This window comes from Phaethon aethereus (genome assembly GCF_964289735.1).
Source record: "Phaethon aethereus genome assembly, chromosome: 1".
NCBI classification, from domain to species: Eukaryota; Metazoa; Chordata; class Aves; order Phaethontiformes; family Phaethontidae; genus Phaethon; species Phaethon aethereus.
Genome location: NC_138575.1, coordinates 103,487,662 through 103,507,567, shown reverse-complemented (window position 1 = coordinate 103,507,567; position 19,906 = coordinate 103,487,662). Strand labels below are relative to the sequence as shown.

At 49.5% G+C, this 19,906-nt stretch overlaps 1 protein-coding gene across 1 annotated transcript; it reads right to left on the bottom strand.

Annotated features, from left to right (window-relative positions):
• Nucleotides 1–207: 207 nt before the first annotated feature.
• Nucleotides 208–11,782, bottom strand: CD2 (CD2 molecule; the record flags this gene model as incomplete). The annotated part of the gene is made up of 5 exons (XM_082014477.1): nucleotides 208–416; nucleotides 2,417–2,536; nucleotides 5,862–6,104; nucleotides 8,512–8,811; nucleotides 11,722–11,782. 5 exons carry the CDS (start codon nucleotides 11,780–11,782, stop codon nucleotides 208–210), a joined length of 933 nt encoding a protein of 310 aa, XP_081870603.1.
• Between the last annotated feature and the right edge of the window lie 8,124 nt (nucleotides 11,783–19,906).

The window sequence follows — 19,906 nt, the reverse complement described above, 5'->3', positions numbered from 1 at the left end:
AGGGATGAATGCCCATCACCTTGAATCTCCTCCACGGGGTCTCTTCATCTCCATTTGATGCTCTCTCTAATTTTCTGCAACGAAAGCTGTCGTTTCATAGCTGAGCGTTACGCAAGGCTGGGCGGGAGGTGTTCCTGACTATTGCAAACTTTCTCTTCCCAGTGAATGGTGGAGCAGAGAGACCACCGTCCCTCCCAGGGCGGTCGTTCAAGGTCTTTCTCTTGGGTGGTTTGGAGTCCGTGGCTGCGTGCGGGGCCTGGGCCGCGGGGGCAGTGCTTGCTGCTGCACCTGGGGCTGCGGCAGTGGCCGCTGCTGCACGCGCAGCTGCTTCGGGGTGGGATTGCACGGTGGCTGAGGGAGCTCCCGTACCACCATTTCACTGTCCGCCTGGCGAGCCTGCATCATTCGCTCCTCGTCTGCAATGACAGAAGGATCCCCCAATCAGGCACATACTAAGCAGAAGTCGAACAGCCAGAGAAAAGTGCTTGGCCCGGGCAAAAATATCCAAATGTTGGTCTTACCTGGAAGGCCACTGCCACTTACAGGTATTCCTGCTACTCCAGCGAACAACCAAAATCATCTCTGCCTGTGCATCCTGGGAAAACCCAAAAGCTTTTTGGCTGCCTGGCTGAGGTCAAGGTAGCTGGGGAGTTCTGGGGCAGCTCTGCCCTCTCTGTGTTGGGGGAACCAGCTCTGCCAGGGAAGCCGCAGCAGTCACCAGTGGACAACCTCTGCCTGAGCTGCTCTATCTTCTTTTGGAAATGGGCCACTGGAGGGAAAGTGAGATGTAACCCCAGGAAGAAACATCAAAACACTCTGCTCTGCCACTGTCCGTGCTGGGATTTCCAAGCACCTGGAAGCCAGAGGTCCATTTTGCCAGCATTAATTTCCCCACACATAGAAGAAGTAAAGTCATGCCAGCTGACTTTTGACCACTGGCTCATCATTTCTGAAATGTTGGTCAGCTTAGCTTAGGGATTGAGGGATTTATCTCTTGGGACACGGAAATGGCCTTAAGCACACACCAAACTGTTTCAATGAAGGCTAGTCATCCTCTTCTATTAGTTCTCATTTTCCCAGACTACTCTTTTTCTTAATTCTTGCTGAATCCAGACCCAAGAATTGAGGATATGCTATCACCGCACGGTTAAGGGAGTAATGTATCCCACTCGAACAGCCATAATGTAAAATAACACTCAGGTGGCTATGCTCACACCCGTGTCATGCTCACGAGCTATGGCAAGCCTTCCGAGAAGACATCCTGTGGCTGCACTGTGGTGAGCTCTCCCGGCAAATGGGGAAAGCCCTTGCCTATTCTTGGTGGTCGTAACTTCAGGGGAAGCAGGAGGGCCATGGCCAGTTACCCACGCTCAGGTGCGATGAGGTTGCACTTCCCTTGGCCATGGGGCTGATCACGCTCACCCTTGTTAGCCTGACCACTGGCACCTTTGAGGCATCAGATGAGGCCACCTTCAGGCATCACCCTCTTCAAAGGCTGTTGTGGTGTACAAAGGAGCTTTTACTCCCATTTTGTAACTCGAGAACTGACTCACACAGAGAGTAGCTGTTACTTGAGACCACACAGGAAGCCTGACACAGTGTGTGGAGGTAGGACTTGGAAACGTGCCTTTAAACAAGCCCTGCCAGGGCAACCTCCCTCCTGCTTTAGCCTCCCCTTTCCAGTGGGCCAGATGATTTTTCTCGAGTGGCAGCTCAGTATCCTCTGTCCACCCAGACCAGCAGCAATGCCCAGGTTGTAATTCAAGGCATCCTCTCTATCAAGACCGAGAGCCCACTCTCAGAGAAGATTACTCTGGCAGAGGTAGTGGCATGAATTTTGGACATGAATTTTGGACAACAGATCAAATCTCTGCCCACTCTGAAAACCTCAACTCTTTAAAGTGCCTCAGGTTGGACCTCCAGTGTTGACATGCCTCCAAGGACGCATTGTTTCGTAGAGAGGAAAGTTCTGTGAGATGCCTGAGGAAACTCACAGAAAAGCTGAGCCCTTCTTGCCCCTTCTCACTATCTACAATGTTTCCAAATGTGACTAATGATTTCAAGGATCCTAATTTTACACCATGTAAATTTAATGAAAAAAATCTGCTGACAGGGTTATCTAATTCTGTACTTTAGCCCCATGGATGCTCATATGGACTTGGCCGAGCTTTAGAGGAGCAATTCTTCCCCCACAAATAAACAAAAGGGCTTGAGAACGAAGTCTGTTGTTCAAAGCGTATATCAGAAACCAAGATTGGCAATGCCAGCCGATCTGCTGAGATTCATCACCTGTCAAAACCAGGTTATTGCTCATGCCAAGGTAGAGAGCATGCTCCTGCCCACAGGGCTGCTGTCAGCAGGAAGCTCTAAGATTTTAGGTGGCTGGACAGCAGCATAAAGCCCCTTAAACACTTACCATCATCTTCAAGCCTTTCTGCTTTCTTCTTCCTGATGCAATAAATAAGTAAAATCACAAAGATGACGAAGAAGATTGCACCTCCTGCTATGCTTAAGATGAGATAAAGGTCCAGCTGGCCTAGTTAAGGAAACAAAAGAGGATGTTAGAGGGAAAGAAATAACTTGCACATGTCTACCTAGAAATCTGTATTTTTTTACATTGACTGTAAAAGCAGCACAGTGAGAGAGCCCACCCTTTGCCTTTTCTCTGTACACAGCAGAAAGTTGCTGGTCCTTGGTGTGGAGAATTTTGATTGCTCCCTGATGGATCCAAGTTCTGCAGAAAATTGAAACCAGAGCATTCATATGTGCCAGCTCATCTTACTTAAATTACCACAAATGCCCTGTTCCTGCTAGCAACAGACCCTTTTAAGGACAACGAGCATCCAGGCAGTGCTCAGCATCTAACAAAAATAAACTTTTTTAGTACTTCCTACTGAGCTGGAAACACTGAGACTAGCTTGCTTCATAATATTTTGGTACTTCCTATTCAATTTTTGGCTGTACGCAAACTAAAAAAATAGTGAAAAGGAAAAGAACATAACCACATATCCCACAACCTCAAAACGAGAGTTCAATTTGCCCAGTGAGCAAAAACCTATGATTGTTCCTCATTTTCGCCAGGTGAGGTTTGCTGGATGCTGGCCTGCCTTTGCCACCTCCTGCTTGGGCTGTCCTCCTGGCATCTAGCATTCACGCTCAAGCACAGGAGCCATGGCGCTGAACCCAGAATTGCACCTTCCTTGGCTTCTTGGGGGACAAAGCTTCAAAGGGGACGACACCACCGGTACCATCCTGAACATTCACTGGGCATGCACGTGGAGGGCAAAGAGTGATGATGCCAAAGCCAAGATGTCTACAGTATAAAGGCCACCATCAGCCTAGGTTGCCCCAGTGGAAAAAAGAGACGAGTACCCTCAGCGATGTGGTGGTTCTCACCTGCTTTAGCTGCCAGTGTTGCACCAAGGTGTTTTTTGCCCTTTCCGTGCCTGTTTCTGCCAGCTGACTGTAAGGTGAGCCCAGGCGGATTGAAGTGTGGTTACGCTTATATGAAAAGTTAGCTGGGCGGAAGCCCGTCTGAAGCATGCCTTGCCTGCTAAATGTCAAAATTCAAGGTGATAGGCCTCGAACGCAGGACCAGATGTTCATGGAGGGCAGCAGGGCTGGAAAGAGGCTCGACTGCAAGCTGAGGGATTTTTAATCTACTGTGGAGCTGACAGAGTCATGCCACCACATGGAAATGTTTGAGGGGTTTTTAGTTTGAGGAGGAAGGGTAGTGCTACGTGGGTTTAGTGGTTTTCTGGTGTCTGAGAAATGCTGTATTTGTACCTTAAAGATCCGTATGGCAAACCTTTTATTTCCCTGTTAATGATTTGCAAAAAAGCAAACTCTCCCACCCAACTCACCCTGTGAAAGAAGAGCATTTTTCAAGGGTGAGAAGAAGTGAAATCAAAGTATCTAGCTGATGGCTCATGTCTGCCTACACTAGCAATGCAGACAGGCCCGTGCTTGCTTGGCTTGTGCCCTGGGATGGCCAGTTTCAGCCAGTGTTTCCTCATTAAGCCAACGTGTTTGCCCTGCCTTAAACGAGCCTAATCCGGCAGCACGTTTTCACACCTGGCTCCAAATTCCATGCCACATCTCACTCCCCCACACCCCAGCCCCTTCCCAATGCTGGCACCAATGGCACTGTGCAGCCCATCTGGTCAGGCAGCTCATGCAGCAGAAAACAACCCTTTTTTGGCTCTTTTAGGCATCAGAGGGGTCCTTCAGGAGGCAAGGGCTGCACAGGAGAGCAGAGGCCACCTCATCCCTTCAGTCAGCCTCAGCAGACCTTAGATCGCTTCAGTAAAGCCTCTATACCTTAAGGCTTGCTCCCTCCTTCTCACACCATGGGTTGGCCTTTGAAAGTGGACTTTTCCCTAAATTCGCGATGGCAAAAATAGTTGGAAATTGGAAATACTGAGCCAGCTCTCCTGAGTCTCCCACTCTCCACTAGCTCTAGCGGGAATCTAGAGCAAGAGAGCACTTTAAGTGAAGCACTTCAGTTAGGTGGGGTGAACCCAAGCCCAGCAAATTCAAAGACTTTTCCCCAGTACTGCAACGGAAATCTGAACTTTGAACTGAACACCATGGCCAGTGTTGTACCAGTATGATCTGCCCCTTGTTTTTGCCTTAACTTTCAAGACTTTTATGGAGGGGAGTGATGACTCCTTTTGCCTATCTAATCATTTTCAGCATGACTCTGCCCATCTAAAATGCAATTCCTTCAGTTCTTTTGCTGCATCGGTGGTTTAGAAAGATGATGCTTCAAGTGAGTAAGAAAATCCATGGTACATTTGAGCCCCTCTCATCTGAGGCATGCAACCCCAAAGCTCAGTTAAATTCTCTAACCTCCCTCCTGATTTCTATGCCAAGCTGGAGAGTCCAAGCAGCTTATTTTTCCCCTTGTGGGAGCACCCATCCACACCCACAGGTAGCGGACAACCACCACCTTCATAGGTATGATCATGAAGAGCACAAAAATAATGTCCCCACCATGAGAATGTAAAGCAGGAGCAAATCCCCTGAAATCAATGCCATGGCTTCATATACATAGGAGAAGATCCCAAGCCATATTTTCCCCAAATAAGCTGTCAATTTATGTCATGGTAGCTTGGGTAGTTTCATACTATCTTACTGAAGTCAACTCTTTGGCTTTGGACTGGTTGACTGAAGTCAACCTTTGGGAAGTACCATTAGTTTTAAAGGAATATAGGAGGATAAAAATGAGGGGGAAAGTGCTTTCTGCCTTTTGCAGACTGCTGTGTGGGAATAAAACGCTTTCAAGCCCACCTCCTAGGGGTGGGCAAGCATCTCTCTCTGACTCATTCGCACCTCAGCCAGCCTGATCATGCTGGCAGGCTGCAGTTTCCCCCAGGGGACTTCACCTCCTGTGCAAGCAGCACTGCAGTGCACCCCAGGGGCCACTCTGCCACTCACAAGGCCCTTGACTCCAGAAAAACCTCTCCTCCTCTTCCAGAGAGTCCCAAGCCTCACTGAGCATGGGGGACAACACCGCTGGCGGCAGGAGAAGAGGAGGAGCATGGCCCAGCTCACATCCTACTGCCCCCAGCTTGGCCACCCTGCTGTTAGAGCAGGGGTGCCATCAGGGTAGCAACAGGGCAGGTGGAGAAACGACAAGGCTGGGGAATGACGAGGAGAAAGCAAGACTCGCATCCCAGCTACCACAGCAGCATCGGCTCCCAGTAACTGCAGCGGCGTTAGACTGGCAATACTGGGTACAGGGAACCATCGATGCTCCTGGCACCTGGACCAGTCCTACAGACACGTGCAACCACGTCAGGCTTTGTGGGCCTGCCCTAGCAGACTGTGGCAAAGAAATATTCTTTTTTTTTTTTTACCTGAGCACTTAATTACTTTTTCAGCCGTTTTTTTGCTGACTTGGTTCTTAACAACACATCTGAATGTCCCAGAATGCCGTGTGTGCAATTCCAACCTTGTTGCATTCTTTTGGGTTTTTTTGCTTTTATCTTGAGACAGTTCTATTATAAATGTCTCGTCTTTAGTCTTCTGCTTCACTTCACACTTGACAGATACAGTTTTATTCATGCATTCAGCACTGAGGATTGGCTGAGGGACAGGCTCTGAAAAAGAAGAGAAAGGACAGGCGCATCTGAGATGGTTTCTCCTTTTGAAAACCCCCATTATTAAGCAGAACAGAGAGTTAGTCCCCAATAAGCAGTAAGGGAGTAACACCAGCTAATGAGACCAGAGAAGAAGGAAGAGCAAATTAGACCTCTACTACAGAAGTAACATGGCAATAACAAAAAAAATGCAGTTTATTAGCCTACGTATTTGGCCTAGCAAAGCGGAGCTGCACCACCACGGCTCAGCCTGACTCACAGCCAGGCAGCGAGGGGAGGAAGTTGTATTTTGGGGGGAGGTGGCAGATGGGAGGGTCTTGGAGCCACAGTCTCCTCCAACTCCATCCCCGGTGTTTTGGTGCAAAAGTCAGCTCTGATCTGCCTGTGCCCAGCAAGAGAGATTTCCTCTAAGGCAAGACAAACAGCTACTTAGAATGCTTTATGTACTACCAATGGCACACAGCTGGCATGACAGCCACAGCATGAAAAGCCATCAAAACAGAACAGAAAACACAAAACAGACACTTCTCAGCTCTCAATGAGGTTATGACAGAGAGAACCGATTTCTGTTTCTTTTTATGCCCTGCAAACATCCAGCTACATTTTGGTTCCAGGTTCTCTATCGCTGGTGGCACTGAAAGAGCCAGAAAAGCCTGCAGGGCTTTCCTCAACTAGGGGCAACTGGCAGACATCAGATGGAAAAAAATTAATTTCTACCTTTTAGACCAGGTAAACAAAAACATGCCAGGGACATCTATAGTTCTAGGCAGTGTAAGCTATAGAAATAATAAATTTTAAAGTCAATAAGGGCTGCTCATAGCAAATGGAGTCTAGGTTCACGCTGTGACCCTGCACCTAGCCAAGGTGCAGCCACCCTTTCTTCGTTAAGCCCACTCCTCTTCTGCAAGCTGTAACCTATCGTTCAGGGGAACATCCCAGTGTGAAACACTCGAGTCCAGGTCCCAGAGATGGAGTTGTGTGATGATATGATCTAAAATATTATTTTTTTGGAACAACTCTTTGTCCAACACTAGTAACAAAGTATACTCTGGCTGACAAATGACTCTAGCACCCAACGGTTACTGAAGGACTTTACTTCCAAAACCATTGATCGGAGGTAAGGCAACCACTCTGCTGCTCAGTAGATGAAATGATGCAGCACGTAGCTAGGTTGAAAGCTTAACCTGAAATTGAACCCAGGACACCCCAATGACAGCTCGGTGGCTTAAGCATGAGTAAATAGCATCAAGCCCTGACAACTTCCTGAATCTGTAGACAGTTTGCTATAATAATTCCCAAAGTAGTAAGACACCCTCACTGCTCAGCAACCCATTAGCCACAGGGCCTCCCACTGTGCAGAAACTTTGCTAAAACCATTCCAGCCTCATCAAGGCATCGTTTCTGTAGTGCCAGCTGGGGCCCACCAACTCAGGAAGTTGGCAGAGGTGTGGATGCTGGCTGAAGAAGGACAGAACAAAATCACCCCCTTGCTGAGAAAAAGCAGCCCCATGCTGCCCTACAGCTTAGAGGTCTGGAGAGGTGGCAGCAGCCATAAAGGAGCAGAACAGCCATCCCCATCTTCCCTACTCATCCCAAAAGCTTTGGGCTGCTACCGCGCTTATCTCTCAGGACCAGATACAGGAATGGAGGCTGCCTTCATACTTTGAACCCACGCAGCTGAAATCCCCAGACGTGTGCTTAAGTGTGCTTTGAACAGCACAATCTTCATATTTGTTGTGTTATGCTATGCAAGGATAGGGCGCAGGGGTCATCTTCCCCTGCAAATTCAGCTCCTGTTGTGGTGCATCTCAGGGGATGTGACTGCTGGCTAATTTTTAGGTTAGAGCAAAAATGGAGTGGGATCACATTGCCTAAATACAGGCATTTAGTGCCACCTGGGCTCCCGAGCTCTTCTCAGGAGAGCCGGCAGATGCAACGCAAGATGCTCACCTTGCTGGAGCAGTAGCTAGAGACCAAAAGTCATAACTCAGTGCCCTTAACATAGCACCGGAAGTGCCAGAACTGCCATCAGCCACAGGCGTACCTCACGTAGGTTGCGGCTCTCCCGCAAGACGTTTCTGGAAGCAGGGTGCTGCTGGGACCGCAGCCCCGCTCACGGTGCTGCCAGCACGGACTCGCTCACGGCTGCTTGCTTGGGCATACCTGGAAACCTGGTGGCTGACAGAGGGGGGGGCCAGAAAGAAGCAGGCGACCAGGGGCCATCCATAGCAGCAAGAGAAGGGAGAAGAGCGGCAGACTGCTGTCAGTGGTAGGAAGAAAGAGGTACGTCTCGTCCCCCCAAAACAGGAAGCGGGGTGCAATGAGCAGAAAAGGTTGTAGGAGAGAGCGGGAATGCCAGGTCTTATTCAGCTATACTGGGAATGGCATGGGAAGAGCAAAAACTCACCCTGAACGATGAACATCGTGTCTTCTTCTGCCTTCAGTTTTCCATCCTGCTGATAAACAGTTACCGTGTACTTTCCACTGTCCTCTTTCACCACATGCTCTATTTGCAGAGTCCCATTTAGGAGTATCTTACATCTGCACTGGTCCTTGTTCACATAGTACTTAACTTTCTTTTCTTTTAGCTGAAGCAACTTTTCTCTGTCTTTCAGCCACGTTGCATCATATACGCTCCCAGCAGCAGCAGCGATGCTGAGAAGAGCCGACTCATTGACGGCCGCGTAAATCCAGTTGGTGACGGAGCCTGTAAAGGGAGCACAACCAGCCCGTCAGCGTGTGTCCAGCAGTCCCCACTGCCGTGCTTGGCAGCCACAGCGGTGGCCCGAAAAGTTGTCACTTGCTACCCCCTCCCCAAGTTGCCCAAGCCTTTCTGCGTTACTGATGCTGTCTTCCTCCCCTGCTCCAAAGCGCCTCTTGATCGTTCATTACACAAATGTCAGCGCCCAATTTAATTCTGAGAGGCAAGGAAGCTAAGAGTCGGCTCTCAAAAGCTGGCTTTACACTCTGGCTGACTTCTTTGCAGTGATTTTGGATGCCAAGATTCGTGGCTGCCCATGAACTTAATCCTTCCTGAAAATAAGGTCCCTTTGGCGTGTTTTGCACGTGGCACAGGCTGGTACCCAGAGCACCCATCACTGCAAACATTACTGTGGACAGCAAGAACACAAACCAGTAGTGACCCTGGACTGTAGGATGAGTTCGGCAATAACAGTGATGGCAATAATGATAATGATGATAATAATAATAATAATAATAGCAGCCCATGCCAAGCAGTGAGTGAGCGTAAGGCACTGAACTGGAGGCAGATCCAGTGCTGCCAGCTCGCAGTGACCCCCCCTCCCCCATCCCGGGCACCCTGCCCCGCTGGGATATATCCACTTGGTTTTGCTAGCACAGGATCACGGTGGGGCAAGTCAGGCAGGGAGAACCAAATGGCTAACCGCAGCCTGTGAACCGACCGGGCACTGGAGACAGCAGGAGATAAGCAAAGGCCAAGAAAATCTTTTCTCTTTGCAGGTCTCCTTTGATGACAGGTCCCCCCTGCAGAACAGGCAAGAGTAGGTGCTTCCCAAAGGCGCTACCAGGGCCGGGCAGCGCTTAGCGTGAGGCTGCTGGAGGGGATATTTGGGAAAGCCAAGGCTGCTAAGCATCAACCACGTTACTGCCCACGGAGAGGACGTACTCCCTGGGCTGTGCCTGGCTGGCCCAGTGATATATCTCCTCGCCCCTCCAGGCTGCTTCACAGCCTTTCCAAGGCCTGTCCCCGGTGAAGCGGGGCTTCGGAGTACAAAGTTTGCCGGGAGGTCGCTTCAAGTAAGGTATGGTCTCCAGCCCCGTGGCAGGTGGGAAATTTGCAGGAGGAGGTAGAAAAAGCGCGCCCAGGTGTCAGGCGGGGTAAGGTGACCGGTAACCGAACGCGTGCTCAGAGCCACGGCTGATTTCGTCTGTCATTTTCTTACGTTCATTCCTCTTCAATTTACAGGGTAAAGCCGAGCTGCAGGAGGGGATTCCTCTTCACATCGCCAGATTGAGCTGATTCTGCTCTAATTTCATATATTTTGAGCCCTTTTTCCCCACAGAGAGAAAAACTATGCTTATGCACATTTTTATTACAGTCCGTCATTCCTGGTGTCTAGGACAATGATTAACTATATCACTGAGGGGAAACTGAAATCCAGTTGCTATTTTATGAAACGAACAATATTAGAGATAATCAAAGAGCTAAAATAGTGTGCCTCTGCAACAAGAAAATTAATACTGACGTGCTGCTGGCAATTCGCCTCCAGCCTAAGGAGAGGCTGTTATTTCACTATTGCATTTCTTACAGGGTATTTGATGTATCTAATGAAATATTCTGAAATCAAGCTATCAACCAAACAGTCTTGGAAGCAGCTATCCTCCACACAGATGACCCTACAGATTATACCCAAATATTTGAATTCTGATACTTGTTTGTGCTCAGTCATGCACGGGTATTTAGAGCTAGTAATAGCATTTCTTTGCATGACAGATACTATCATTTATTTTTTCTCTCTGGAAGTAAAGAAAAAAAAAATAATCTAAGTTTTCAGGGATAATTCAATGGCATCTCTATGGACAGACCACTGAGACTCATCTCTGGGTGTTTATCTGATCTCTATAGTCTTGCTAGCAGAAAGCTGGGTATCCCACACAGAAAACACTAAAAATTTGTTTAGCTAATCAAAGAACATTTCTGCTAATGCCAACAGAAATGCGGTCCAAGGGGTAGAAAGATCCAAACTGGCAGTGTAGAGCTCACTTGCAGTCACAAGAAAGAGTTAAAAGGAAAAGCTCCCATAGTAACTTTAGAGAAGTTAGGAAGCATTTGAAACAAGTTTTCCATTCGAGGGAATAATCTTCATTTCTGCTGGCAAAGATGTTTTATATATCACGTACAAAAAAAAAAATCCTTATTTATCTATTAATTTTGTTCTGGAGGAAAAGAAAAGCATTAAACAGCCATGCATACAAACTGTAGTGGAATGAACAGAGAAAAAACTATCTATGCATGATTGTATTGTCTCCATCTCTTATAACCTTCTCTAATCTATGAGTTAACACCTTAATTAAGTTTTTAGATTAATATTTTTTAAAATAATGAGAGTAGTAACACACAAAATATAAAAGATGTATGTATTTGCTTGCTGTTTTCACATCTTAGACTTCTTCAACTCCACTGAAGACACGGAGATATATCACTCTTTCTGTTAATATTTATGGAAGAATGTAATTTGCACTTTCAAAAGATTTGTTCATCTTTGATAAGAAAAGGAAATTACATACAATAATGCACCGTGAACTGTATCTCTAATGCAGTACAAGCTACCTCGAGGGCAGAGAGAAAACTGCATGCTGACATTTCTCATTATACATGTGTCAAATTAAGGCTCATTAACTTAAACCCACAACTGTTTACAGCTTGTTATTATAACTGGAATAGGAAACTCAGGTCCTGCCCTCCCCCCAGCTGAAAATTAAATCAAATAATAACAGCAATAATCCAAAGGTCTTCATTCATTGGGAAAGTGGAATGAGTTTCTTATCAGTAACATCCTACCAAGCTGTAAGTGGTTTAAAATGCAATTTTAACAAGGCTAGCCCGAAAGAGCAAAAAACGGTAAGAAAAACTCACATTTTACACTGGGAAATAAAAGCAGCAAGCACTTGACTAGGCAAATCCTCCTGAAGTTCATTTTCAGGGTCAAAAAAAATCCAGTGTCGCCTTGTCTAATGGTAGCTCCTGGCAGGTGAAGGGATTTTCTGCTGCGAGCTAGCGGCTGTGGGATGTGTCGGTACAGCCCTTGCGCCCTCCTCCCAGCTCTCACCCTAGCACTTCTCGTTTCGAGCACAGGCACAAAAACCACGGGCAGAAATACCTCTCGACGGGGTGTTTTATCAGGACGGGGACCATGCGCAGCGACAAGGAAAAAGCATGCTAAAATGCGGGGATGCCCCCCAGATCTGCCCACCCAGCTGGAGGGCCAGCCGGGACCCTCGTCCTCTTCAGTGTTCACCCGAAGTGTTCAAGTCCAGCACCCGCATGCCACCATCCTAGTGGGAAGGATGCGGTTTTGGGGGCAATGAGAATCCTTCTGCTCGCCTGTAGCCTCATCAGCAGTGAGGGGACACGCAAGCCCAGGACCCCCAGCGGGGAGCAGGTAGCTGATGGCTGTTGGACAACGTGTAGAAAGGAGCCACACTTCCCTTGGAAACCGCCAGGATCAGCTTCACATCAACGTCTGATCTATGAGGGGCTGGCCGGTGCCACGCGAAGGTGTCCTGCAGGCACGGCCGGCCGTTTGAGTGTGGAAGGGGATGAAAACACTGCCTTGGGTCTAGCCAGAAACCAGCCCTGACGCCGGCTGGAGTGGGAAAGATGGTGAGGAAAAGAGCTGGAAGGAGGCACGGGAGTTAGGTCCAAAAACACATGAGAAGCTAATAAAATCTTTATTCCTGATTCCAATATGAAGCAGATGGGGTGGTGAGGATTTTGAGCCATATCATCCCCAGCACAATCCCTCTGCTACAGTGGCCACTGAAAACCTCCAGCTTTTTGTCACAGATGTAGACCAAGAAAGAAGATGGAAAAAAAGCTGTGGCACAGGAGATGTACAATACTAGATAAATCTTTCTCATTCATTCATGTCATTCTTTTTCCTTGAAGTTATAGGAAGGTCTTGTAAGACACCTCCCCTGCTCTTTGTCATCTTTTAACTGGTACTAACGCTGGTAAAAACTGCCCCTTTTTGCACAGAGGGCAAAAAAGTTACCCAAGGTAAAACTCACTAAGGTCATGGTGTTGCTGCTTCTGCACATCATGGGAAAACCTACCTTTTCTTCCTTCTTTTTGTTTTTGTTTCCTTACAAAGAATGCACAAGGGAGGTATACGCAAAAGGATAGAGAAAACAACGCAGCAAGATGATATTTCTGTACCTGACTTCTACGCTCTGTGGACAAAAACAAGCGGAGGGTGGGGACTGCCATGCCCAGGCATCTCCCCAGCCAAGCAGATGGAGCCGGCAGCGCTGGCCCCGGGGGGCTGTCGGGACCTCTCTCCCTGGCCACGCTGGCAGGGGCGTGCAAGGTCTGCATGCTTGGACACATCTGTTTCCAGCCGGAGCGCCTATGGGGCTTTGGGCAACGGCAGCAACACTGATCTCGCCTGAGATTTGGGTTTTTTTGCTGGGTCCATAAAGCAGAGCAGAGGGAGGCCCCTGGACATGCTGAAACACTGCCCACACTCTGCTCAACCTGGTCTTGCTTCTTCCTCACGGCAACATCCCTCAAAGCCACTGCCTGCTTCCAGCGTACCCCTGCGCTTCGTCCTGTTTGTCACCACGCTCAGATTGCAAATTCACTGGGGCAGGGACCGTCCTTCTGCTCTGCACACACACAGAGCCTGCTTGGTGCCGTCCCGCTCGCTGGATACTGCCTGCTGCTCCACAGCAGCAGAATGAGGCTTAAAAGGATGCCCTGTATTCATGAAGGCCACTACTTCCAGTTAATCAAGTTTCTGGTGGCCAGATGCCTGTGCTCTTCTAAAATCACAGCTGAAATGCCTCAGACTGAGAGCCCCTATGCTCCAGCAGACCAGTTATAGCACATCAAACGTGGCATCCTTTTCCCTGCCAGAGCAACAGGTAGACAGGAGCAAGAAACCACTCCTAAAGGTTATAAAAGGTCTGTTCAAAAATGATTTTGCTGTGAGCAGTGAAGAGGCACTCAAGAGAGGTGCTGAGGGCTCAGTAGCTGATGTCCACTGTGCACCACAGAAGTGACAGCAGGCCTTGGTATTTCCAAGTACTTGGCCGCATGCGCACAAAATCAACCTGCTTAGAGATTTTGTATAACAAAAGCACAGCTGAGCCAGCAAAGGGGCCTACCACCCACCTGCAGCCATGATTGCCCATGAGATCCTGGCACATGCATGGTCCATCCCACCAGGCAGCGCCTTTTCTAACCAGCGTCGGAAACCTCTTGCACCATCAGACCCAGCTGGCCAAGGAGAAAGCACCCTGTGTCTCTGACCTCAGCCTTCCTGCCAGATGAGAAGCAGGGAAATGGCAATATCCTTCTGGCTTTACCCTCCCTCTCTTGAGGAGCAAGACAATGCTGTGCTGCAGTCCTGACCGGGCTTCGATGCCCATTTTAGAAGAAGGAAGGGATTTTCTGGATGTTACTGGGAGGGAAGCACTGGAAGTCCCTGCACTGATGTCTCTGTTTCCCCCCAAGGGAAGGCATTAAGAAGAGGGTATCTGAAGGCAAATGGGTATCTCTGGAAAGCACAGCAGCTTTCGGCTACTGCCACAGTGGAGCTCTGCAGGCCAGCATGTACCTTCAGCAAGGCGGCGTGGGATGCACACCCTGAAAACAGCTAGAGCAGGGAGCACAGGCAGAGCAGCCCCCGCACCACCCGGCGATGCTCCCCAAAGAGCAGGACAGGCACGGCGAGAGCTACTGCTCGCAGCTGTGTGCTGCCACAGCCCAAACGCTGATCCAGGTTGTGCTGGGCAGGACGAGGCGAGGTCTGGCAGGTCTGCAGATACCCACACCCTCACGCTCTTCTGCTCGCTGCAGACCTCTCTCCCACCCATTAGGCAGGAAGTAACACTGCTGGGCTAAACACAAGCCAGCTAGAAAACCAGGGCACCGACAGAAGAGGCGATGTCTCCCAGTATGGTGGTGCTGGACCTGACTTCAGCTAGGCCTGCCAGCCCCTGGCTGAGGGTGCGTGGTCTCTGGTTAGCCCCCTGCATTGCTGGACATCTCCACCTTCTGACGCACGGTAGAGCAGAGGACCGAATGCAGCCGTGACAATGGGGTGTTTCTTTGCAGCTGCTGCTATCTCTGTGGGATTGTTTCGACTTGCAAAAGCCACAAAGTGCTGTAGTCATATGCATTTGCTTTTGTTGCTCGCTCTCTCTTTTACTCTTCCGTTTCCTCACAGGGAATATATGTATCATACTTACATTTCCATGTAAAGGTGACAGACTCCCACACATCTGAGAGCAGCATCTCAAGAGACAATATGTAGTTGTTCCCAGCTCTAAGTCTTCAACCAAGTGATAAGCCAATAAACATGCATGCCTGAGGCTAATACGAAAAGGGAATGTTATTAGATGTAGAAAGGAAGAGTACAAATATGCTTAGCATGTTATTCTTAGGAAAGTCAGCATGCAATAAGCCAGTGTGGATTTGTAGCCTGTCTGATAATTTGCACGATCTCCTCTGGTATGAAGCTTAGGTCATATTAAATGGCATTTGCATGAGACTCACTACTCTTCCATGAAAGTACAGTCAGACACCTTGCACTCACCATCGCCTGAGACCCTCGCTGTGAAAGATGACAGGAGCATTGCACGTTCACACCTCTCAATTTCTCACAAAGACAGGCCTTTAGTGAGGCACAGTTTGTGAGAACAGCAAAGGTGATCTTGATTGAAACACCAGATGGATAGTATCATGTGGAGGGGAGGCTTCAGATAAGGCTGACCTTATGCTTGGGAGCAATCCTGAGTTTGCATCCTAGCCTGCAAGACTACCAGCTGGGCTCCATCTGGGTCGCCCTGGACAGTAGCTGAGGGTTTCACGATGGCACATTCCCTTCTCCTTTAGCATAACTTTGCAGGGCAGGGTGAACTGTGGGGGAGAAGTCAAGTCAGCCCTGGCAGGAGGAGTTGCCCCTGCACGGCGAAATGCCAAGGAACTGCTGGCTTCCACAGACAGTTTCAGCCATTTGGCTGATGAAGGCCACATATCCCCTCCTCTTCACTTCTGCCTCGCACAGAGCCAAGAAAGGAAGAAGTCCAGCTTGAATGGAGCGGTGCAAATGCGAAGATCGTGAACTCAAAGTAAAGCTTTGGCCAAAGGTTTGGTGGGGATGCTGACTCAGTGGCTTGGAGCCTGTTACACACAAACCAAGAGCACCGCTTTGCCTTTACGCAGTGGAAATATTCCAAAAATAGTGACACACCCTGAAACGGCTGTCTGCAGAAACTTTCTCATCTGTCTCTAAACAGAGGTAGATGGAAGCTTTCAAACCGTGGCTCATGCAGAATAGTCCTTGGCTGATTATTTCAAAATAAATGGTTCCTTTGTGATGTCTGTAATACCACATCATCAGCCCCAGGTGTTCTCTCTCTCAGACTCGTTTTCTTCTTTTCCACCTGGGAGCCTGTGTCAGCAGCCAAGCCTCACAAAAGATGCCCAGTGTAAGTCTGGTCTGAAGGAACGTAACATCTGTAGACAGAGCGGGCTGACAATCCGTGGTTCATAACAACGACTGAGGCTAGAGCAGATGTCAGCATCCCATCGGTTACACTTGCAGACAACGCATTTCCGTCTTGCTTGTCTGACACTGATCTCCATCCTATATTTAGGATCTAACTTTCAGTATCTTACTCTAGTAACTTCAGTGACATTACTACTACTGCAAAACATGTTGTGGTCCAAGTAGAAGTCTGTTGGCACGATGCAGTCAAACTGCCTTACACAAGAAGCCAGGCAGACAAGAACCTTTTCCAGTCTTAGCAGTGAAAAACACATGAAGACCTGTATTAACTACAATATGCCCCTTCATCACCAGAGGGGGGATGGACTAGCTACCCAAGAAAGATATTAGAAGATCAGCTGCTATTTATATTAGATATTCCAAGAACAGCTGCTGTTTATTCCTAGGAGGGGCCCTGAATAGCCTTTATCCAAGTCCTGCACAGAAAAGCGTACAAGCCCTTTTGCTGCTCAGCTTCCCCTGCTGCTTCTCTGGTCCCACCAGTTTCCTGTGCCCTGTGAACCTGGTTTTGGCCCCTCTGATGCCTGCCTGTTCCTACATACAGCCATTTCAGCTCATCGACCCACCCAGTCCTGCCAGTTGGCAAGCTGTAAGGAGGGAAAGTGGGGTGCAGAAGGTAGCCGAGAGCCTTGCCATGGCAGGTTTTGGCTCGCTGGTCGGCAGGACGCCCTGCTCTCCCCGGCAGCCCTGAGCAAGCACTGATGGCACACCAGGACCAGAGCCCGGTCTGGCCAGACCAGGCAGCACCTCCCCCTCGCGGGGGCGACCCAGCCCCACATTGGGGCTGCAAAGACAGCTCCTCGGAGGCCGGGGGCCACAGGGCAGCGGGACGGGCTCGCCCCCGGCCCCACCGCGCTCCCAGTGCCGCTGCCGACAGGCCACACTGTCAGGGGAGACGCCAGGCAGCCGCGGAGGGAGCTACGCGAGCGTTGGCAGAGCACGGGCCCTTTCCGCAGCTGGGGAAAGTACAGGCACAAGGCGCCCGTGTTTCTAAACATCCACAGCCCACGGCTCCTGTTGTCAGCCAGGAAGGGCAACGGCTGAGGTGCTGTGTCACCGCATTTCTGAGAAGTTCTGGGGTTTAAGACCTCAGTGAGGCAGGCAGGGGATGTTCTATTTAATGCATCCGAGCACCGGCGGATTGGAGACAAGCTGTGGTTTTTCACAGTATTTCTACCAAGGCAGTACACGAGGCCCAACTCCCTCTGTCACACTCCTGAAAGTCAGAAGGAAACCAGCATCTCGCGTGTTAGCAAGGTTAACAAGAGAGGCGCCGTCCACCATAACAGTTTTGGTAAACCTCCTTCCTCACACCCCGGGCAGTCAGGCATCCTGCGGCAGCCGGACCACAGCGCGCGCTGCGGCCCGGACAGACCTCCGCACGCAGCAGCCTGCGGGGCCTCCCAGCTCTCGGCCACACCAACACGCAGGCGCGAGGTGCTCCTGTGTGTCAGCAAGGCTTAAACCCACCCTACAGAGGAGGCCTGTGTGATCACCCTGCCATTACAGATGGGGAAATGAGGCAGGGGAGGATGAAACGACGTGCTAAGGTCAGCCAGACAGTCCAGAGAAGGACAAGAAATGGAACCAGGTGCTCCCGTCGCCCAAACTGCTGGCTCCAATGACCTGCCTACAACGCACCACCCCAAAGCACCTTCCGTTCAGCGCACCTACTGCCGCAAGCAAGGGGTCAGTGGTCGGGTTCAGGATGGCATCACCATTCTTTTCAGCCATCCCTTTTGGTTTCCATCACGGAAGAGCAGGCTTCTTATCGACCACGTTTCTCTCATGTCCCCTGCATACACTGCTTTCAGCAACTCAGTAAAAATTTGCCAAATCTTAGTGGCCACTTTGCAGAGCTGCAAGTTTACGGCACGGCCTCAATGGAAAGTTACTGTGCGTGCCTCGTGCCCACACAGGTAAGATGCACTGGGTTGGAACTACAGCTGCAGTGGTTATTTGTGTTATCTTGGAAGTTCCTTTAAGCTCTGCAGCATCAGTAATTTGGTATAAACACAGGCATCTACTTTCCTCTCTCACTGAGGCTGCTTAACCATTGTTTTTTTTAAGATAGACAGTATCAAATTCATGGCAGTATTGACTCCTACTGATCTTCTCTCCAGCAAAGAAGGGCCTCTCCATCTACAGCTGGTTCTCCAGAGAAGGCTATAAATGGGTATTTTTATTTGCCAAATAACAAACTCTTAACAAAAATCACCTGAAGAAAAAGGACCCTGAACCCGCAACAGCTGGGCAGGAATATGTACAAACAGAAGCTGAAGTTGCAAAGTTGCACAGCTTTCACTGTGGCCTCCTATGGCAGCAAGAGAAATCCTGACCCAGCTTGTGCACAAGAAGGAAAGGGAAGAGTCAAGTTCTTACCTGTATTCAGTGTATCACAGAATCATTAGGTTTTGAAAAGACCTTTAAGATCATCAAGTTCAACAACCAACCCAACACCACCATGCCCACTAAAGCATATCCTGAAGTACCACGTCTACACGTTTTTTGAACACTTCCAGTGATGGTGGTTCCACCACCTCCCTGGGCAGCCTGTTGCAACGCTTGACCACTCTCTCAGTAAAGAAATCTTTCCTGATATCTAGTCTAAACCTCCCCTGGCACAACTTGAGGCTATTTCCTTTCATTCTATCGCTAGGGTACCTAAAAAGCTGGCCAGGGTCCAGCCTTCTCCCATCTCATTTGGCAAAACCCATACCAGAAAGCAAGGTCAGGAGAAAAATCCTGAAAGGGCCAGTTAGAACTGAGTGGGGGGAGGAGGGAGAAAAAGAAAAGGTATTTCCCATTTGCTGCTGTGGGAGGATTTGTGTTTACTGTCCTTCTCAGGCTTATTGAAACTAGTGCAGCACATTCCCTCCAAATGGCTCATGAGAAAGAAAGGAGTGAGGAGTCCCCGGGCTAAGCATCGCCTGACGGGCTCAGGGGAGCTGCAATCTACCACCCGGAGAGAAGCGCAACTGTCTGGGGAACATGATTCGTGCCAAAGTCAGGGAGAGCAGGCGTGAGGAGGAAGCAGCAGCGACTACTGCTTTCTGGAGGACAACATTTTTATATTGCCTAAAGAGTTTGTAGGATGGTGGAGGACAGACCTTGCTTGAGACCCCTGCAGCCTTCCCACTCGTCTGAGGGAAGAAACAGCATCCATGACTGCCATTACTCACCATCGCTTCTGCACCCTCAGTCATTACGCCCATGCCCTTTCTTCCTCTTGGGTCCTCCACAGCGGTCACTCTGCTCTCTGCATCCTCCTCCTCCTCTCTCGGTCCTGCCACGGTTCGTCCTGCGACGACAGAGACACCAGCAGCAGAGGCTGTCCCACTCAGTAGGTCGCTCCTGCTCCAGGCTCCCTGGGCCACCTCAGAAAAGCCTCCACCCACCCCAGCTTCTGGAGTCGGTTCGAGGTAAAAGGAGACTTGACTGCCGGGCAGTTGACTACAGAGTCACAGGCATCACTGAATCCCGTCCCTGCTGTCCCAAATCCCCTAACTACAGGTTTGTCTGTTG